The following is a 16,679-nucleotide window of genomic DNA, read 5'->3' on the forward strand; positions in this document are numbered from 1 at the left end:
TTCCTCTTCAATTGTACTGAGAGGTACTCCACCTTACTTGTGTATACATTTGGGCGGTGTGTATACAAATCGGTTGGAGGCGATTTGTGGGGGTGTTGTTACATGAGGCGTTTCAGGTCTGGGTGAGCATTCGCATTTAAATAGAATGACTCTTTTGTTCTCACACTTTCATTTCTGCGATTCTAAGCATCTATTACATGCATGTGCAATTTATAACACACCAAAGACACAGAAAAACACATATTCACGCCATATGACCCCTTTAATAGCGCAGTGAAAAACAGACACATGTCAAATAAATGTCTCCCAACAAACTGAAAAAGAAAATGATTCCGTATTGCTTTATGGCTTTTTTACTTTTAACTGATGAATTAAATACTGATCCAGCAAAATATTATATCATCAGTCATTAACTTTGATATGATGTTTTCTCAGTCCAGATTACACACAAATGCCTGAGAATGATGATGTTAAATCACATGTTCACAGTAGATGTTATTTAAAGTTACAGTGCACCCTAAAATGAGAACAATCTTTATTATTAACTCAGTCTTCTGAACCTGGGCGACGTTTGTGTCTTTAAAACATCAAAAAGACGAGTACCGACATGAGGCTGAATTGAAGGGTTATGCTAAACTTTCCTCTTTAATCCAGTGTCTAAATTTCACATTATCAGGTTTCTGGGCCTTTTAAGGAGGAGAACGGTGAAAACAAACAAACACATCTGTTAGATGAGCCGTGTATGAAATGCCTTGACTTGTTCTCTCTACTTGAGTTCTCCGCAGTCAGTGATACTGATTCTCTTGGCTGTTCTTCCTGAGCGCGAACCCAACGCCTCGACCTTCCTCACGACATCCATTCCATCTTTCACACTGCCGAAGACGACGTGACGACCATCCAACCTGATAGACAACAACAACAACTCTTCATGTCTCAACTTCCCCCTGGGCTCACAAACAAACTACAGAATGTGTGTTACTGTACCAGTCTGTTTTAACTGTACATATGAAGAACTGAGATCCGTTTGTGTTGGGTCCAGCATTGGCCATCGACAGAATACCTGAAAATAAACACGCAAGAACAATTCTTAAGAACTCATGTTTGTCTGTGATCATCAGGACAGGGTGTATATGAGGGTCAATGACATAACACACTTTTTATCCCAAGTATTCTGGAATTTAAAAATACGTCATCAATTATATTAAAAAAATATTGTTTCTCAGAATTTAGGAAACGAATGCTAATTGTGCGGATTTTTTTTTATGTGTGACATAAATCATTATCAATCGTTATCATATAAAATATCAAATGAGAGATGTATCTACATTGTTAGTTTTTTTCCAAAATTTTACCCTCAAACAATAGAACACATTTGTCAACTACCCAACTCAGACATGTGATCAGCCAAGGACAAAATAGAAGGAAGACTGCTGTGCGCACCCAACCCCACTTTAAATGATTAAATGTTACTAATTAAATGATTAACAACATGATTAAAAACAAAAAAAGTTTTTCACTTAGCAACACAAAAACAAAACATTATAATGACCCAATTCTGACTGGTTATTTTGTAAATAGAAGTTCAATTTGTTTTAGTTTAACTAAACAATATTTAATTAAATATGTTGATGCTTTGTGCAAATATCTTATGCTCCTTTTTCACAGACTCTCTGGATACATAAAGATAACATGCAAAACTATATTCTGTATGAAGCGTTCGCTGCATTTATAACAAGCATGTGCATGTAGAGAGCGTTGAAACGATTCTGTTGGCCAGCTGCATGATGACTACGCACAATTTATTTTTTGCAATTTACGCGGGTGATCCCTGCGGTCATAAATATGGAAATCCGTAATTTTTCTGAGAAATCACATCCAAGCCAACTGTGCTTTTAACTAGATTTGTAGATTTCTTGCTGTAAACTGATACAAACTTCCTTAAAAGAGTTTAATAAATTTATTTTAATAAGAAATAACTACATTCATATTTTTTGTTATAGTGGAAACATGAATGAACTAAACAGTAATGAACAACAAGAGCAATGAACAAACTCATGTTTCCAGAGAAACATGTGAAAACATGTGAAGAATGTGACATGCATGTTGTACCTGGTCCGGTGTGTTTTAGTCTGAAGTTCTCATCTTGAAATCTCGGGCCGTATATGGATTTTCCTCCAGTTCCATTGTGGTTTGTAAAATCTCCACCCTACACATAAAAAAATGATCAAATTAAACTACATCCACACGATTATGAACAAACATGAATTTCACATGTCCTTTCAAAGTGACTATTCCAAAATATAGGCAAAGATAAAATGCACCAATGACCAACACATACGTGTACTTTTCTATGTGCCGAGCACAAATTTCTGTATGTCATAATGAGCTTTATATGTATATACATATTTGTGAAACGACTCAAGTGACCCCACAGATTTACTTAAACTCTTTCAGTGTGACGAATTAATAACCAAAATACAAATAATCTCTGTAACCACTCATGAGGTGACAAAACATGTCCTCATCAACCTGAATACACTTTATATAAGCAATTCTGTGAATAATGTTTTAACCCAAAGCCAAACCCATAACTGTCTGTGTTTTAATCTCTGCATCATTATGACACATGCACAGGTTTGTTTTGTTCATACAGAGATGTTGAGATCATGCGTGTGTTACCTGACACATGAACTGTGAAATAACTCTGTGAAAGATGGAGCCCTTGTACCCATATCCATGTTCACCAGTACACAGAGCTCTGAAGTTCTCTACAGAGGAAACAGATCAGTTATTACACCTGTACAAAACTAATCCTACAGTAAACAAGAGTTGTCACGTGTTCCTTACCTGCTGTTTTGGGCACAACATCAGCGTTCAGCTAAATTTACATACACAACAAAGGTCAATTAATGATAAAAAATAAGAGAAGAATAACAACAGTATAAGTGTGACTACATGAATAACGCTTTGTCCACTAAAGTATTAATTCAACGAAAATACGTGCAAAAGGCTTCTATTTCTTATTTAGTTTACCGCACGTTCTACTATGAATAAGGCAAACAAGGACACGCTAACGTTACTTAAGTGGCGAGAACACATCGAGCGGTCAAGCCACTTTTAGATCAACCAATCACATACAGGAACCGAACGAAAGTCATAAATATTCATGATAACTTCGCCATAGTAGAAATCGTACATAAGCTCACTTACTTCGAAGGTGACTCTGCCAAGCGGTTCGTTTTCCGCCGCGATATCAAAAAACACCACCGGATTGTTGTTCGCCTGAGCTCCGGTGGAACACATACGCGCCGCGGTGAACGCGAGCGAGCACAATTTTAACCTGTTACTGATAATCAACATGATTCCGGTTACCCGACCGACTACAACAGGTGAAGCGCGCGAGGACTCGCGGAGAACTTTACAAAACACCGGAAGCGTTGATATGCGTCTTCTTCTTCTTGTAACGTTTAATGGCGGTGGGCAAGCCGACGTTTGGCGCATTACCGCCACCAAATGAACTGGAGTATGAAGTGACAATGCGGAAGATAAAAATTAAAATAAACAAAATAATTTATATTCTCAGGAAATTTACCATGTCTATTAGATAATTTATTACCATTCTTATGATTTTTGTGTTCCTAATATTAACTCTAAAGACATATTATCTGTGCCTTCCGTCTGTAACTTTTGTTTCCAGAATCTGTCTCTCTTTACAGTAGGCTCTACACTGTAATAAAACATGCTCAACTGTTTCAGTTTCCCCACAAAATATACATAATCCAGAAGGATTTTTCCTGATTTATATACATTTCCATTTAAAGATGAATGTCCTAATCTTAATCTTGTTATTATTACTTCTTCTCTTCTTTTAAAGTCACTTCCGGTCTGATTATTTCGTAATCCTACTTTCTTTTGAATTTTATAGAATTGTCTTCCTGTCTTCTCCATATCTCATTTAAGTGTAAAGATTTAATAACATCTTGTTTGATCATTTTATTTGCTTCTGCATTGCTGATCTTTACATTAATTTATTTATAATTTTCGTTGATATGCTTCACATGGAAGAGTTTTACTTGAAATTAAAATGAAATTAAAAGAATAATTAAAAGGACAAATATAATATTTAAAAAATTACGGTTCCATGCAGGCTTACAAAACAAGCTTATTTTTATGTTAGTAAAATATTTTATCTTGTACGACCTCACTCACAAGGTCAACAATTCATCTAATGGATATTATAAATACAGATAAATTTATACAGAAGAGTTTTGGGTCGCTCACAAACAGAATATATTGAAGACGCATGTGAAGTGTCAGCTTTATTTGAGAAATATCATTTATTTTCTGTTCACATTGTGAAAACCATAGCCATTATCTAGAGATTCATAACATTTATCTGAACAAACATCAGATCAACAGCAATTGTTCACAAAAATCCTCCCTCATCACTGTTTTTAAAGATTTAAGTTCATTTAAGATGTACTGACTGTAAAAATCTGTAAGATTTTTAGATGCATTTCAATGATAAAATGGTTTATAGTAGGATATAAAAATGACACTTCTCTTTATTAAAAAGGAAGACTTCGGTCACACATATTCATTAACAACATTAATTGCATGTGTAAAATCAATTAAAGTCACAAAGCAAAAGAAAACTGATCAAAAGTGATTAACCAAAACAAAACAGGACCAAAAAATAACGTTTAAAACCAAAAATGCTTTTCTACAAATAAACATGTTTTATTCACATAAGGCTGCTATATTTACTTATAGACAATAATTCTCATATAAACATGATTATAACAATAGAATATCACGTCGACACATTTCCACGTTGATGTGATTGTGTTAACAGACAAGTGCATGTGTTCACACTATCACACAACTCATGTTACTTTTGCAGTATGTATACTACGCGCAGTATTTAAAGTTTGCATAGAATATCTGCATGACTCGCTTTGCCTGCTCACATCTCACACAGCTGTAGCAGACACGTACATGATCAATCATAGCAATACACCTTACAAAATTATTCACAAATATTTACACGAGCTTCTCAAATATAACACGACTGCATTCTGAACAGTAGGCTGCTCATTTAGTGAACTCGCCAGTTAACGGCGTCAAGATGGGAAGTAAACTGAGCCCTTTCATTTTGAGCTTTGTCGCTTAAGTGCTATGAATGAATTTTTGCCGTTTACACATGAAACCGTTATTATAACACAAACCCTTTGGTTTTATGCACTCGATAAAATATCTTTTAAAGTCTGAAATCAATCTTCCTCTAATTCCATGGAGAACAGAAACAAAAAAATGAGTGACAAGACATAAACAGATGGATGTTCGTCTGCGTTCCGTAGCAAAGCGAGTAGAAAAAAGCCAAGGGTTTGCACACTTGTGATGTAAGAGAGAGCTCTCTCCACGCTGCTTTGCACATCTACAGTCAGCACAGAAGAGTAAAATGCTGCGAGTACATCAGTATTCGTCACGTATGGAAGAGCCGTGGGCCGAGTTTCTCTCAGTTGCTCTCAAAGAGAGACAGCAGGTCATCATTACTGCCGCTGCGCACGTCTGGAGGATCCAGATAGGACAGAAGATCACCTGGATTCATCAGATCTGGAAGCAGCTGTCGATGAGAAAGACATGATTTTCATTCATCTGAAAACATTCGATTCATAACAAACACACATTCTAACTCACATTTAAAGAGGCCTCTGGAATGTCCGAGCCGCCCTGACCCTGCGGGTTGGGGTTAAAGGTCATTTCCGGGCGCGTGTGGCTGTTGGGGGCGGAGTTCTGCTGGTTGGGCGGCGGTCTGCAGGGGTGGCGCGGGGCACTGTGATGAAACTGTTGACTGCTGGCAGGTCCGTGCATACTGTGCTGCAGGGGATTGTGGGATTGAACTGTGCGCACCGCATGAGGTGTCTGTCAAGAGAGAACGAAGACATTGACATACATGACCGAAGACACTTCAAATACACATGATGTGTGTTTGCGTGTCTCACCGGCTCCTGTATAGTGTGCTCATGGTTGTGCGATGCCTGCATGAACTCTGATGATGAAGCAGGGTTGCCATGGGGATAGCCACCGAAAGTCCTGTGACCCTGGTAACCGTTACCTGGAAAAAGGATCACAGGCGTTGAATAAGATGTGTTTGACAAATATCATTTGTCACACAACATTTCCACAATTAATTGAGGATTACATACGTTACAAGATTTGTATCAGCTAAAACGCATAGTGACAGACTGCTGTGTGGTTTGTACCCACAAGGTGTGTTACGTACCTGGGCTGTTGTTGTTGAGTTGTTGTGAGTTGTTGTGGTATGACGAGGCTCCTGGTGCCAGCTGAGCGATCATGTCCATGACGTTGGGCAGAATCATCTGACTGGGACTGGTGCTTTTAAAGCGTTTGTTCAGCCCGTCCGGATCTTCTTTTATGTGCGGTTCACATTTCACCTGCACCGGTTTCCAGCTGCAGGACGGGTCGATCATCACCTCCTCAAAATCCAAGCTGTAAGAACACAGATGAATATAACAAAAACATTGAGTGGAAAATGCTTGAAAAGTTGAATTGTTTATATTTACATATATCATTTTTTACATCACAGGCATACATAAGTGGGTAGTTGACGACTAAACTGCACATGTGTTTTATGATGCGTTGTTGATGTTTTGGAAATATCTAACCAATAAAAAGTATCTGTCAACTGCGACAACACCGTATGTCATCATTTAAAAAGTACAGTGTTTTTTCTATTTCCTGAATACAAGGTTTCAGAAGGACAGCGACAATCTTATATTGTGAATATAAATGATGTATTACTAAGTTTGTCTTATGTTAATATGTGCACATATACATGCACGAAATAATTAAAGTCTCTAATCATTTCATTTGAAACTGTGAGGTGCAAAAAATTTATTGAAAAAGTTGTTAAACTGACTTGTGACCTACAAATAATACTTGGGGTCTTACACCGTGTCTACACCGGACGTGACCAGCGCGACAAAATATATTAGAAACGCATTCAATGTTTTTTTTGTCCACACCGGATGCAGCGCCCATCCATCAAGAACAAGCAAGTTGTCATGTTATCCCCGTCACGTCCGGTGAAGACACGGTCATGTTTTTCTGTGTAGATTTGTTTTTATTAAAGTCAGACTCACTTCTGAAGAGTATTCAGGATTCCCCACACGTACTGATCCACCTCCAGTCCCTCCAACACAGCTGCTTTACTGAAAACAAGTTACAACACAATCAACAATAACACAACAACAAAAACAACAACCTCCTCAAACATTATTTTAATATCCGACTGAAATCATGCATAATCTTGACAGTTCATCCAAAAACGTCAGGTTGTTACAACTTTTTTGTTCCATTGGACACAGAAAGAGATTTGGAAGAATGCGAGTAATTTTCAGTTCTGGGACGTCATCTGCTACCATAGTAGTAAAAAAAGTTGTGTTTTTTTGTTCTGTTGAACACATAATGAGATTTTTTGAAGGATTTAGAAAAGCAAAGAGTTCTCGGGGCTTTGACTACCATTTAATTCTTCTTACTATGATAGTCAGTGACGTCCCGGAGCTGAAAATGACTTGAGTTATTCCAAATATCTTTCTCTGTGTTCATCACAACAATGTTAATTTAAACAGGTGTGAAATGACATGAGCGTGACTAACAGAGTTTCATTGGGTGAAGTAATCCTTTAACATGAATCTGTTCTTGATTCATTTCTCACTGTTGTCAAACTGTTCATTCAGAGATGTGATGTATACTCTTATATCTTGGTTTGTGTCTGATATATAAAGCCAAATAAACTCCTGTGTTCTGTCATGTTTGTTGTGGTGTTCTGCCCACAGTAAGCGTGTGTGTGGTGTGTATGACGTCATACTTGCACACGGGACATCTCCAGGTTCCTCTCTCAGAGTTCAGCTCCAAATAAGATTCCAGGTCAAAACACTGTGAGACATGATCTTCACATTAATACACAGTCTCACACTAAATATACTATAACTAGTGTCATTAGTTCCCTGCACATCACAGTCAGTTCAAAGTTCAGAAAGCTCTCTGACCTGAACGTGTTTGCAGTCATGACCTCTCGCCGGCAGGAGAATACGCTGGAATGTGATTGGACATTTCAAAGACACTTTGATGGCTGTTTGCTCCACCCCGTCCTCGCCGGCCCCGCCCACTGACACGCCCACACTACTGAAGTTCCTCTTCACTGCGGAGAGAAAGAAATGCTTGAGATCATGATATTGATGTCATCTCAAACGGCTTTACTAGTGCTGAAGATGGACGTGATAATAGGAACAGAATAGAAAACAGGCGTGTGAAGCGGCACCTTTAGCGATGCAGTGTTCGGCTGTGAGGAGTCTCTTCTTCAGCAGGCCCTGCAGGACGGACTTCACCGACGGCCTGTGGATCAACTGCAGGACGAACAGATGCGACTGCAAAACAACAACAGCAGAACATCACAGACGTCCAGCAGACGTTCACCAGCCGATCGTCCGTCTGATATACTCACACAGCAGCAGGCGGTCACTGTTATCTGGATTGTGTTGCGGCCCGGCTGACACACGTGTTTCAGGTGCAGGGGTTTGTGGGAAGTTTTTTCACTGCGTTCGATGGTGAGAGGTGTAGCGTTGACGCTGACCTGCACCGACGCTGGCCAGTTAGTGAACATCTGTCTGTCCTCATGATGATAACACTTAAACTGCAGCTCCAGATCAGATCTACCGCACAAGGACACACACAAGTGTTATATTGTCGTATAGATGACCTTAGGATGAAGCCTTTAAGTGTGTGTTTAGTTTTGTATGTGTGTGTGTAGCTGTGTGTGACTTTAGCTCTGTATGTGTGTGTGTAGCTGTGTGTTAGCTCTGTTTGTTTGTGTGTGTGCATATGTGTTGCTCTTTATGTGTGTGCATAGCTCTGTGTATGTGTGTAGCTGTGCGTCCAAATGAGTTTATATGTATGTGTGTGTGTAGCTGTGTTTGTGTGTAGCTTTGTGTAGGTGTATTTGTGTGTGTGTGTGTAGCTTTGTGTAGGTCTGAGTGTGTGGTTGTAGCTTTGTGTAGGTCGGAGTGTGTGGTTGTAGCTTTATGTAGGTCTGAGTGTCGCTCTTTATGTGTGTATGTGTGTGTAGCTCTGTATATGTGTGTGTGTGTGTGTGTAGCTCTGTATGTATGTGTGTGTGTGTGTGTGTGTGTGTGTAGCTCTGTATATGTGTACGTGTGTTTGTGTAGCACTGTATGTGTGTGTGTGTGTGTGTGTGTGTGTAGCTCTGTATATGTGTGTGTGTGTGTGTGTGTAGCTCTGTATGTATGTGTGTGTGTGTGTGTGTGTGTGTGTGTGTGTAGCTCTGTATAAGTGTACGTGTGTTTGTGTAGCACTGTGTGTGTGTGTGTGTGTGTGTGTGTAGCTCTGTATATGTGTGTATGTGTGTTTGTGTAGCTCTGTATGTATGTGTACGTGTGTGTGTGTTTGTGTGTAGCTCTGTATGTATGTGTGCGTGTGTGTGTAGCTCTGTATATGTGTACGTGTGTGTTTGTGTGATGGCGTGTCACCTCCACATCAGTGTCTGGTGTGCGTTGGGCCGCAGGTGGAAGATGTGATTGCTGACGGCCAGATTGTGTTCAAGTCTAAAGGGTTCCAGAACCACACCATCTCTGACCGGAAACATCAGCCGGCGCTCATCGCTACAGTCACCTACACAACAACACACGTGAGACTTTATCTACACAACGAACATGTGTAAAGATCAGAAGATGTGTCACCTGGAGGAGGTAGAAGAGTGTTGATGTTGGGTTTGATATCAGGAGGAATGTGAGGCTTCATGTCCTGGTTTGGTGACGGATATGGAGATATATTATTTCCTGGATTCACGGTGGATGAGGGGTTGCCGGGCAACGGTGAGTGCGGGTAACTGTTGCTCATTGGCCGCTGAGGCTACAGATACATCCAGAAAACATTTCTATTTATTCAGATGCTTTTTTCCAAAGACTTAAAGGAGAGAGGATCTTTACTGAGAAACGTTGAATCAAATCATGTATCAATAAAAGACACACACATACCCCGCTCATGATGGGTTGGCTGTAAGAAAAGTTCCCTGCGTTATAATTATTACTGGAGTCCTAAATTGGAGAGAGAGAGAGAGAGAGAGAGAGAGAACACATTCACAGTCTGCTAAATATATCATATCAATTCTTTCATCATTTTAAACGTGTGTGAATTTCTTTCTCTTCCGAACACAACAGAAGATATTTTGAAGAACGTTGATAATCAAACAACACTGAACCTCATTGACTTACACTGAACACAAAACAACAGAGACATTTCTCAAAATATCTTCTGTGTTGTTCCACTAAAGAACGACTCACAGATTTACAAACACGTGAGAAAAAATAAAGATGACAGAATTTTGGCTGAAGTGAAGCTTAAACATTCGTTGCAATGCATTGTGACTAACCTACTGTATGTATTTGAGCGTTTGTGAACTGACCTTGTAGAACTGTCCCGTGCCGGTGGTTGGGTACTGTCCCGGGGTCCCGGGCTGTCCTGGCATTCTCTGCTGGGGGTACGGAGGTGAGGTCAGGGGTCTGCCTGCGGGCGGGCTCATGTACTGACCCTGCTGAGGTGAAAACTGACCGCTTGCTCCGTACTGCTGCCCTCCGTAGTTACTCTGAAACGAATTTGCAAAATAAAAAAATGGAACATTTTCAATTTTATTTTAACAACCCCTTGTTCAAAATCTGTTTCCTCACCTCTCCAGGATACGCCCTCTTTGACCCCTGTGTGGGTCGTGGAGCAGGTGCGTAGCCCTGCTGGGGCATCTGACCCCCGTGCGACATCATCTGCCCCCGAAGCTGTCCCACGTTCATTCCTCCTCGATCCATGGTGCCGGGGGTCCCGCGGGGGCCGGGCTGATTCATGAACTGAGTGCTGTACTGCTGGTTTGGACCCATCTGATAGGAGGAAGACATCTGACACACACACACACGTCTGATGACACGAGTCTATCACCAACATAAACCTTCTGCGGGACGGAGGTCTTACCTGGCTGTACTGATTCATGTCCTTGTGCTGCGACTCCTGTAGGGCGGCGACGGTTGCCGTGGCAGTGGCGGTTGCCGTGGCGGCCGCAGCAGCGACAGCAGCAGCCGCGGCCGCAGCAGCTGGTTGGCTGAAGTCGGAAGGTTGGCGTGTCTGTGGATGCATGCCCATCCCACCCGAAGGATTGGGACCGCCACCATAACTGTGTGAGAGAGAAAGAGTTCAGACACATCGTCTGTCTGTCTGTCTGTCTGTCAGCGGGAGACACTCACCCGGACACGAATCCTCCTCCAGAGGGGTAGTCGGGTCGCCCGTACATCTCCTGCTGCATGTACACCTGACTGGGACCCTTAGAGGAAAACTGCTGCCCTGAACTCATGAGCCCATCCCCACCAGGGTTCATATGACTGTTTGGACCGCACATGGAGTTCCCCAACACCTGAACACACACACACACACACACAGAGTTAACACATGGACTCATGGAAACAGTGTTCGTGTGTGTTCACACGTGTGCTTTTACTTGAGTCTGTGTGGTGTTGGTCAGTCCCCACACTGTTGTCACCACAGAAACAGAACCAGAGACGGCTGACTGGGGTTTGGTTGCCAGGAGACAGAGTCATATTGATATGATGAATCACTGTGGAGATAAAGATCAACAAAGTTAATGTGTGCAGAGTATGAGTGTGTGAGGGTACATGTATGTGTGTGTGTCGGAGTGTGATTGTGTGTGTGTGAGAGTGAATGTGTGTGTATTAGTGTTGGAGTGTGTGTATGCGTGAGAGTTATTGTATATGTGTGTGTGAGGGAGTGAATGTGTGTGTGTCTACAGTATGTATAAGTGTTGTGTAAATGAGTGAGTTTGTGAGAATATGTGTGTGTTTGTATGTGTGACTGACTGTGTGTCGGAGTGTTATCGTGTGTATGCACTTGTACATCTATCTTTATGAGGACCAGTTTGAGTTTTAGACCAGCAGAGTCCCTGAGACCCCTTTAAAGGGCTGTTTGAGGGTCTAGACCTGGTTTTAGGGTTTAGGTTATAATCAGGTTTAGGTTATAATCAGGTTTAGGTTATAATCAGGTTCAGGTTATAATCAGGTTTAGGTTATAATCAGGTTTAGGTTATAATCAGGTTCAGGTTATAATCAGGTTTAGGTTATAATCAGGTTTAGGTTATAATCAGGTTTAGGTTATAATCAGGTTCAGGTTATAATCAGGTTCAGGTTATAATCAGGTTTAGGTTATAATCAGGTTAAGGTTATAATCAGGTTTAGGTTATAATCAGGTTCAGGTTACAATCAGGTTTAGGTTACAATCAGGTTTAGGTTATAATCAGGTTAAGGTTATAATCAGGTTTAGGTTATAATCAGGTTTAGGTTATAATCAGGTTAAGGTTATAATCAGGTTTAGGTTATAATCAGGTTTAGGTTATAACCAGGTTTAGGTTACAATCAGGTTTAGGTTATAATCAGGTTAAGGTTATAATCAGGTGAAGGTTATAATCAGGTTAAGGTTATAATCAGGTTTAGGTTATAATCAGGTTTAGGTTATAATCAGGTTAAGGTTATAATCAGGTTTAGGTTATAATCAGGTTCAGGTTACAATCAGGTTTAGGTTATAATCAGGTTAAGGTTATAATCAGGTTTAGGTTATAATCAGGTTTAGGTTATAACCAGGTTTAGGTTATAATCAGGTTTAGGTTATAATCAGGTTTAGGTTATAATCAGGTTTAGGTTATAATCAGGTTTAGGTTATAATCAGGTTCAGGTTATAATCAGGTTTAGGTTATAATCAGGTTTAGGTTATAATCAGGTTTAGGTTATAATCAGGTTTAGGTTATAATCAGGTTTAGGTCAGGTTTAGGGTGAGGGTCAGGTACTCACTTCTGATGGTTAGGGTAAGGGGCTAGAGATTGTATTGCGTCAATGTGTGTCCTCATAAAGACAGCTGTACATACGCGTGTGTATGTATTAGTGTTGAGTGTGTGTGTGTGTGTGTGTGTATGAGAGAGTGAATTTGTGTGTCTACAGTATGTATACGTGTTGTTCGCATGAGTGAGTTTGTGTGTGTGTGTTAGACTGAATGTGTGTAGGAGTTTGATTGCGTGTATGTGTACGTATTAGTGTGTGAGTGTGCGTATGCGTGAGAGTTTGTGTATATGTGTGTGTGAGAGAGTGAATGTGTCTACAGTATGAATAAGTGTTGTGCGTAAAAGTGAGTTTTTGTTTTTTTGTGTTTGTGTATTAGTGTGACTACATGTGTAAAAATGTGTGTGTGAATTTGTGTCTGCTTGTATGCATGCGTGTGTGTGGTGTGTGTGAGTTTGTGAAAGTATGTGTTTGACACTGACCCGTGTGACAGTGGTTTCATGTTGTTCATGTTGGTTTGTGATGGGTTCTTCATTGATGGATCAGGTTGTCGTGTTTTCTGATGACGCAGCAACAAAAGTCGACCCAAATCCTCACACCATGAGGACAACAGCGCTACACACACATACACACACATTATGAACATTAGTTTTAAATAAACACTACAGTTCCAGTAAATCACCACAAGAGGGCGCTGATACACTCAATAAAAGTCTGCTTTACTGCAGGAGAATGTTGTATTAAAACGGTCATGTTTATGATCAGCATCAACAGCTTCACTTTTCAACAGACAGATCTCTATCAACACTCAATGATTCTCTATATCGATCTCTAGATTTTTTTAAAACACTTCCTTTAACACATCAACTGGCTCTGTGAAAGCTTCACATTAACATCAGACACAGAGCATGAAGCATCAGAGGAGAGGATGTGCTCACAGTAAACCACAACACAACACTTCACTCACCTGCTGATTTGGGTGTGAATTTGTCTCTATTTGCTGCACAAACGGCCAGCAGTCGATATCCCAGATCCATGTCGTAACCCTGCTGCGCCGCCACATGACTCACCACCTGACAGATGACATCACAGATGAGACGCACACGCCTCTAACAGCGGTTCTTTACATGTGTAATGTGTGTGGAGTGCTTGTTTGTCTCACCGTTAAGCATCCCATCAGGGTTTGCTCAAAGGTTCTCTGAAAGGCCCGTGGGTCTCCGCACCAGTCCAACAGCTCAGACACCGCCGTCTGGAAGCTTGCTGGATTTTGCAGATGCTGATGAAATGAAATCACACGAACGATAAATGCATTTAAAGTCCCAGTGAAGATAAAAATGACGATTGCTATTTTTTTCATGAAATATTGCTGGGTTTATAGAAAATAATTGAACAATCTAAAAAAGTTGTGTGCTCTCATAATCTTTCGTTTAAATCTGCACTTCCGTCCTGTAGTGAATATCCATCTTAAATGACGAATGCTAGACGGCTTGGGCAGGGCATCCGTTAACTCCTCCCCTTCACCTGTCAGTCTGCAGCTAGTTCCATTTCATAACGCAATGACTGTTCTTATACATCCAATCAAATCGCAGAGAAGGATGAAAGCCCCCCCACAATTTTTTCCCTTGGAAATGCGTCAGAATACAGAAGTAAAAACGATCTTCCGGTGTACACTCCTGGTGTCCTGTAGGGGGCGTCACAGTACAGAGAATGAAAAACACTCTGATCGTCTGCAGAGATGACCGAGTGTGAGTTTCACCTGTTTGATGCAGTGAAGCCGGTCATTGGTTTGCTGGACGTGTCTGTCCATGGACGGGAGAGGATTCATCCTGCAGGACCTTCAGTGAGTCGACGAGCCGGCCATCAACCCTCAGTGTCTGCACAACACACACACACACACACACGTTTTGATTGAGGAGATTTACTATAGACTTATATAGTTTTTATACTGACCTGCAATGCTATTTTAATAAAACTAAAACTCTGAAAACGTTTCTGTTCATTGAAATCAAAATTTATTGGAAAATCTTAACTAAAAGGAAAATTGAAGGGTTGCCTCAAAAATGAACTAAAATTATAATAGTAAACAAAAACTAAAATAAGACATAATTTAATCTGTATTCATCTTATATAGCAAAATAGAAAAAGAAACTAACAAATTATAAAATGAGAAAAGCATTTACCAATAATTGCAACTCAAATTTACACAGAAACTAAAAATCAAAAAATAAAAGCTGATTTAAAATATTGAAGAAACTCAAATAAAACTATAATAACTCTGACTTAATGGTATTTTGGTAAACTAATAATAAAAAGTCCTTTAAGAAGTGAATTTCATGTTAGATTTTAATACAAAATATGAGTCACTTCTCTAAACTTGTCCCGTTGATCATTTTGATCAAATTTATATTTCATCATCAACAATCAATTTTAATTATAACATTTTACGATACGGTTGTGTTGTGTTTGATAATGCATTAGCTAACATGAGCTATAAATGCAAGTTATTCAGTACTTATTAATCTTTGTTTATCTTAGTTCATATCAATACAATGGTTCCTGTTAGATTATAGTGCATTAACTAATGTTATCAGATAAGAACTTTATTCTTCAGTGCTACCGTTTTCATTATTTTACATTTCCATTATAAAGATTGGTCATGCTCATATCAGTGAAAACAGCTCTCTTGCTCTTGTGATATTGCTTCATTATATCAGATATTGAAATAAATAGTAAACAACATTTCATACAAGTACAGTTTGGCAAGTATTTACTGACCTTTGTGGTGATTTGTATTAATTTAGTGAACATTTTTAAATCTAGTCACCTGTGTATCTATATCTGATCAGGCACAAAAGTAGCAAAATAAATCAAATTGGGAATAAATTATGAACTGCATTTAACGCAGATGAAGTTTTACATTCGGTCACATCAATGAAGTACACTGCACACAAATCATACATCACCACAGTTGTGGTCTTGAGTCGTCTTAATAAAAATCGAGACCAAACCAAGAATGAATACAATTGCAAATATTTGATTGTGTGTGTTAGAAAGACATTCTGCAAAATAATGAAATCAGGTAAAAAAGCCGAAAAGTGCAGATCAGATGATATTAAAGAGATATGTACCATTTATATCATCTCACTTGTGTGATATAATGAACTAAATACTGTCAATGTGTGAATAAAACACCAGGTTTCCACAAGAGAGTCCAGTAGCAGAGAGATGTGATGTTGAATTGATGCTTTTTCTGAGAAGAGCTGCAGTTTTATGAACATGTTATCAAATAAAGTCTGACCGCTTCCTCTGTTCAACAGCAGATAACACAACCAGTGTGTGTGAAAACATCACTACATGTGTGTCACACAAAATCACTTTACTCAAATTAAAACTTTGAAAACGTTTCCATTCATTGAAATCAAATCAAATCGTGACCAACAAATTCTTGGAGAAACTTAACAAAAGGAAAATTTGAAATGTTGCCTCAAAAATACAGTGAAATAAGTTTCAAGCACTGAACTTATAATAATGACTAAAAACTACAATAGAACTAAAAAAAATATTAATCTTATATTGCAACAAAAATATAAAAAACAAGAATTTATAAGGCATATAGGCTAGCAGACGCTGCTATAACTTTAACTTAAAGTAAAACAAAAATTAGAGCTCATTTAAAATATTGATCAAACTCAAATACAAACTATATTAAATCTGGTGTCAGACTGACACACAAAACACGGCTTTACTTTCTCA

General features: G+C 39.4%; 2 protein-coding genes across 2 annotated transcripts in view; both read right to left on the reverse strand.

Moving 5' to 3' along the window:
- Positions 1-243: 243 nt before the first annotated feature.
- LOC130439493 (peptidyl-prolyl cis-trans isomerase A-like) lies at positions 244-3,453 on the reverse strand. The gene is made up of 6 exons (XM_056772124.1): positions 3,211-3,453; positions 2,848-2,878; positions 2,680-2,768; positions 2,110-2,206; positions 985-1,060; positions 244-902 (listed from the first exon to the last, which is right to left on the reverse strand). Exons 1-6 carry the CDS (start codon positions 3,358-3,360, stop codon positions 767-769), a joined length of 579 nt encoding a protein of 192 aa, XP_056628102.1. The 5' UTR covers positions 3,361-3,453; the 3' UTR covers positions 244-766.
- An 844-nt stretch (positions 3,454-4,297) lies between these two features.
- The window catches only part of LOC130439489 (zinc finger MIZ domain-containing protein 1-like), a 20,729-nt gene continuing 8,347 nt past the window's right edge, over positions 4,298-16,679 (reverse strand). The window contains 22 exon segments of the mRNA XM_056772120.1: positions 4,298-5,626; positions 5,701-5,925; positions 6,006-6,118; positions 6,287-6,513; positions 7,167-7,235; positions 7,895-7,962; positions 8,076-8,227; positions 8,348-8,453; positions 8,531-8,738; positions 9,573-9,714; positions 9,783-9,954; positions 10,080-10,139; positions 10,508-10,687; positions 10,770-10,988; positions 11,062-11,260; positions 11,331-11,497; positions 11,582-11,641; positions 11,644-11,698; positions 13,409-13,541; positions 13,894-13,999; positions 14,089-14,202; positions 14,683-14,800. Coding sequence (XP_056628098.1) covers positions 5,519-5,626; positions 5,701-5,925; positions 6,006-6,118; positions 6,287-6,513; positions 7,167-7,235; positions 7,895-7,962; positions 8,076-8,227; positions 8,348-8,453; positions 8,531-8,738; positions 9,573-9,714; positions 9,783-9,954; positions 10,080-10,139; positions 10,508-10,687; positions 10,770-10,988; positions 11,062-11,260; positions 11,331-11,497; positions 11,582-11,641; positions 11,644-11,698; positions 13,409-13,541; positions 13,894-13,999; positions 14,089-14,202; positions 14,683-14,751 — 2,952 coding nt within the window. The 5' untranslated portion in view covers positions 14,752-14,800 and the 3' untranslated portion in view covers positions 4,298-5,518.

Source organism: Triplophysa dalaica, chromosome 17 (genome assembly GCF_015846415.1).
Source record: "Triplophysa dalaica isolate WHDGS20190420 chromosome 17, ASM1584641v1, whole genome shotgun sequence".
NCBI classification, from domain to species: Eukaryota; Metazoa; Chordata; class Actinopteri; order Cypriniformes; family Nemacheilidae; genus Triplophysa; species Triplophysa dalaica.

Excerpts from the sequence above, each read along its gene's own strand:
- LOC130439493 (XM_056772124.1), bottom strand. The coding sequence starts at position 3,360 with ATGTTGATTATCAGTAACAGGTTAAAATTGTGCTCGCTCGCGTTCACC. Across the intron at positions 2,879-3,210 it reads TTGGCAGAGTCACCTTCGAA|CTGAACGCTGATGTTGTGCC; the intron begins GTAAGTGAGCTT and ends ATGTAAATTTAG. Across the intron at positions 1,061-2,109 it reads ACTAAAACACACCGGACCAG|GTATTCTGTCGATGGCCAAT; the intron begins GTACAACATGCA and ends GTTTATTTTCAG.